The 4,590-nt window shown below is 36.6% G+C and overlaps 1 protein-coding gene across 1 annotated transcript; it reads right to left on the bottom strand. All coding sequences in view use genetic code 11, as the record gives it.

Annotated features, from left to right (window-relative positions):
* Positions 1 to 2,827: 2,827 nt before the first annotated feature.
* On the bottom strand, positions 2,828 to 3,007 carry EGR_07375 (hypothetical protein; the record flags this gene model as incomplete). The annotated part of the gene is made up of 2 exons (XM_024496624.1): positions 2,828 to 2,920; positions 2,996 to 3,007. 2 exons carry the CDS (start codon positions 3,005 to 3,007, stop codon positions 2,828 to 2,830), a joined length of 105 nt encoding a protein of 34 aa, XP_024349003.1.
* Between the last annotated feature and the right edge of the window lie 1,583 nt (positions 3,008 to 4,590).

The following is a 4,590-nucleotide window of genomic DNA, read 5'->3' as shown; positions in this document are numbered from 1 at the left end:
AGTTAAATACACAAAGTAGCTTGATCTACTGGCTTTACTAAGCCAATATAAGGGAAAAAAGAGCCAAAAAAGAGAAAATCAGCTACCATTAAAAACAAGCAGCTGTTGGAACTCATAGATGCGGGACGAAATTTTTTCATTTACGGCTACTTTGCTACAAAAGGGATCATAACCATTATAAGCAGTTGTCAAACTAGGCCTTACTTTTTGCGATTTTAGTGGCTCTAGCATACTACGTGGTTTGATGGTCCTTTCAACCTAGTAGTCTCGCACTTACCTCTCTGGTTAAACAGAATCCAGCTTCTATCGGTGAGTATTTAGGAAGTTCTAAGTGTGATTTAACGAAAAAATTAATCTAGGTGCTGTGGTTGGTACATTTTAATATTATCTTGAGGTTCACTCAGAAATGCTCAGAAATGTGATATGGTCAAGTTATTTTCTACAAATTTATTGGGAGTTTTCCTCGGATCTACATAGCATTCCAGTGCTGCATTGCTGGAGACCTTCTTTGAGGCTACAATATTGTACTCTAATGCAGAAGAGCAGTATTTTCAAACTCTCCAGTTTGGTTTGGCGGATACATAAGGCTCTGCCCTTAAACTTGTGCCGGTAGCCATGCCAGTAGCTCTCTCAGTTCTTTTAAATGTTCATGCTACACATTCTGCCTGCACATTGTATTCCTTCGTCTTCAGGAAAGTCTCATTCAAGCTATTCAGTTGTAAATTAAAATTGACATTTACTCGGAGTTCTTTTGTTAATCGTTTAAATTAAGAATATGTACCTGTATCAATGAAATTGTAGCTATAAAAAGATTCAATTTCGTTATCTTTCCAAACTAACAGACACCAACGTATCAGTCAGGATCTAGAAGAAAAGACCTATCTGGTAATTAAAGGAATTCATTCTTTCTTCGAAAGAGCCTTAGTTTATTAAAACTCCTTAGCTAGATCCACATTACTTGCCCATTATTTCGAACCCTCAAAGTGTCAGCTGAAGCCAATGCATTGACTTAGTCTAGTCTACTTGATGAAATGGTCTGCTGCTCCAAAGTTGAGCTTGCTTCGAGGCTGGGGCCATGTTTAGCTTCTAGAGGAGATCTAGTTGCAGGAGGTACTGTCGAAGAATCGTTTAAGCAATTTAATTCTGGCGATGAAATGCTTAAAGACGCGCACGTTAATAGCACTTTAATTGGAGGTCAGTGTGAGCGGTGACTTTTCATTGCATCATTCGCCAAACCAAAAAAATGCATCACTGGTTATCACATCCCAACACTTCTAAAAGATTCACCACTTCACCGCCAAAAAACATCATGCTTATAATTTGTGGGCGTATATGTGCATAAGTGGTGGACCACAGACACAAATACGGGTGGGACCTATCTACTCAAAACTCCTCGATGTAATTGGAGCTTGAGCAACCAAAAATTCTAAGAAACAAGTGGTATTATTAAGCTAGTGGAAAGAAAGTCCCCTTTGTATTGGTTAAAGAAATCGTAATGTTAAATAGTGCAAAACCAACCGGTAAGACGATCCCTACCACATCTTTAACATGGGAGGGAAAGAGAGGTATACTACCTAATCCCCATCTCTGATAATCCCACAAGTGATGACGATCACATTTACGTGAAATTAGCCAATAAGATACAAATTAGAGTAGACAGATAGGAAATCAAAGTGTGACGGAGACTGATGTGGGTAGGATCCAGTTTATTACCTTTAAAGGCCAAATCTATATTATCAATGAAATTTTTAGCAGCCTTGCGTTTCTGTGAGAAAGAGTCAAAAGTAACAAAAATAATTTAAGGAACTTTCTGCTATTACGAACCACATGCATCAAATTTTACCGAGCCTATCAGCTGTATAGTTGACTTATTTTGCCTAGGACCTTCTAGTTATTCAACACAGTCTACTTTATGGTAAATTAGTTGAACAACGTAAAAGAGATGGAATGCTTCTTTACATTTTCGGCAAAATTCCTTTTATAGATGCCCTATGAAAGCATAAAATTCCTAAGCGATTCTTCCAAGGCTTATTTTTTCCTCAAATGTACGAAATGCAACATTTAATCATGTTCCACTCCATCGAAGCTGGAAATGACCTTTTAACACTTATCCGAAAAGCTGGCATTGGCAATTTATTTATTAACGAAACCTTACAAACATGAGATCGCATTTAATAAAATAGAGTTCGAAACCTAATACAAGCTCAATTCAAGTACTGATTTTTAACCAAAAGATAGCAATAGCTTTCCCAATATTTTTTTAAGCGTGCTTTATCATCATAAACTCGACCGTTAGTCTCCGTGGTTTTGTGACCTTTTGTGTTTTATAGCACCTCTGTCACTCCCAAAGCCACGTAGCTTTCCTGTTTGTTAAAAGTAAACTTTCCTTTGAAGTCATGGCCTTATTACGTCCTTAAAAATGACTCGAGGTGCTAAATTGGTGACAGCTGCTGATTATACCTAAAGGACACTGAAGGAGTGCCTCTGCCTTCGTGATTTTCTCCAACGGAGAGACTGTGGCATTGCTTCAATTTGTGTCAGCCACTCAGATTTCTGGTTCTGCCGTTAATGTAACCATGAAGGATTCCCCAATTTAAAAATTAAAAAAGAAAGCTGTTTAACAGATATCCATATACAGCAGTAGGGATTGATAACCCCATCTGCATGGTATGAATAGTTAAACGTTCCCACCGCTATAGGATTGCAGAATATTAAAATTTAAACTATTTTATAAATAAATCTCTACTTAATGCTTTAGTTATACAGAGTACGCAGACTATAGCATTTCAATTAGTTGTCCATCGAGCATTCATTTTAATGGAATAAGCTACATCCACCGCATCATCGACCCTGCCTTAGCCTTGAAAAACCCTGGACAGTCGAGTCTCAAGGGCGACTCCGAATAGCGGAGGGCATGAAGCTTAAGAAAGATGGAATATGTGTCTTAAAACGCGCTCTATTTTAACTCCTTTTTTAAGACGTGCTTTTTGGTCACAACTTCGGTCATTTCCCACTTTAGTTTGCCTCACTGCGACTTCAAGATGATACTAAGAGCTACAGTTTATATGAGGACCAATTGCTTTGGAATCAAATTTGCTTGATTCGACTTGATTTAAGCTTTGAATTTAGTGAGAAAATCTAAATTGATTTCATTATGCCTAAAAACAAGTAAGATATATTTTTGTTAGTAGTGGTTAAATATTTATCCAACGGAAACTAGATATCTACAACAGCAATTGGGGGAAGTCAAATGCATAATAAGAAGAATAGAATCCAAATCTTATTTTAAAGGAGAAATTTAAAAAAGCACTTTAAATGTCGGAAAATTTTATGTATTATCATAGCCATTATTAATACAGATCATACGTAATTATGCACTATTTGGTGGTGGCTTTCTAGGTAAATTGCGATTAGCCTCGGCTTAGAATCAAAAAGGATAGGCAATCAACGCATAAAGAGTAGCAGAAGAATTAGCGAAAGAAGAAAATTGAGTGGGACAATTGATGTCATCTTGTTAAAAACAAATAACACGGCCTGACGATTGTTCATACCAATGGCTTCAAAGGTGGTAGGGAACTTTGTCACAATTCCTTCCAGATGAATCGTACTGTTTCCTTAAAAAGAGATTAGATTAAACTGAAGCATCAAAATTGTAATAATAATGAGCCAAGTTTTTTTAACTAAAGCCTAAATTGAAATAATTATAAGCTTTTGGTATTAATTTGTGACATTTTTGCTGATTTCTTTTAGCAGGTGTGAAGTCGGATCCGGGGATTTGGACGTAAAATTGGCTAGCGCTAGCTTGGTACTATCACTGACTATCCTGGTAAACAATTAAAAACCAGCTCAAAGAGTTCTTTACCTTAATTGTACAAAAAGCCGTATTTCCTAGGTTTTGAGGATGACATTTAAACACAGGATGCATAAACCGAGAGAGTAGAGTAGCCTGTTTTCCTCTCCCTAAAAACTGGTAATAAATTTTTTGGTAAAAACCAACTGGATTTTTAGACAGACATCGGATACCACTGAAATTCCCCTTGAAACTGATTTAGTAAGATTAAATTTATTATCGAGATTTACCTACCCTAGATTGGACCAAAATTTAGGCTTTCCTGCGTGCCTGACAGACCTATTTATCATGTTAAACAGCGTTCTTTAGATGAAGACTAAAATAAATGTGAAAAGACGGTCATTTTTTCCAAACGGGGTGCTAGAATAATTAATTGCCCCGTGAATCATTAATTCGTTTTAATGCACCCCCAAGGTCTATAGGCAAAAGAAAACGTAAAATGTCTAGCAAACTCGGAAAAATCCTATGAGAAATCAAAAATTGTTTTGATTTGGATTTAAACGAGTTGATTTTTTCAGTGTGTCATTAATGGGTTAAAAAGGTACCATGCGTTAAGACATATAAAGATGTTAACTGGTAGGGAAGGGGTGTTGCTTAGATTTTGTGAATTTACAGATCCGTCATCAGGCTTCGTCGAATCCGGAGAGAAAAGAGTTAAATGCAGACATATTTATCAATAGGGCTATTAACAAATCCAGCATTTTGTCCAAACTAAATGTAAATGATCAGGTGCGACTGAA

Source organism: Echinococcus granulosus, assembly GCF_000524195.1.
Source record: "Echinococcus granulosus chromosome Unknown EG_S00075, whole genome shotgun sequence".
Classification (NCBI taxonomy): domain Eukaryota; kingdom Metazoa; phylum Platyhelminthes; class Cestoda; order Cyclophyllidea; family Taeniidae; genus Echinococcus; species Echinococcus granulosus.
This window is presented reverse-complemented; position numbering and strand designations above follow the sequence as displayed.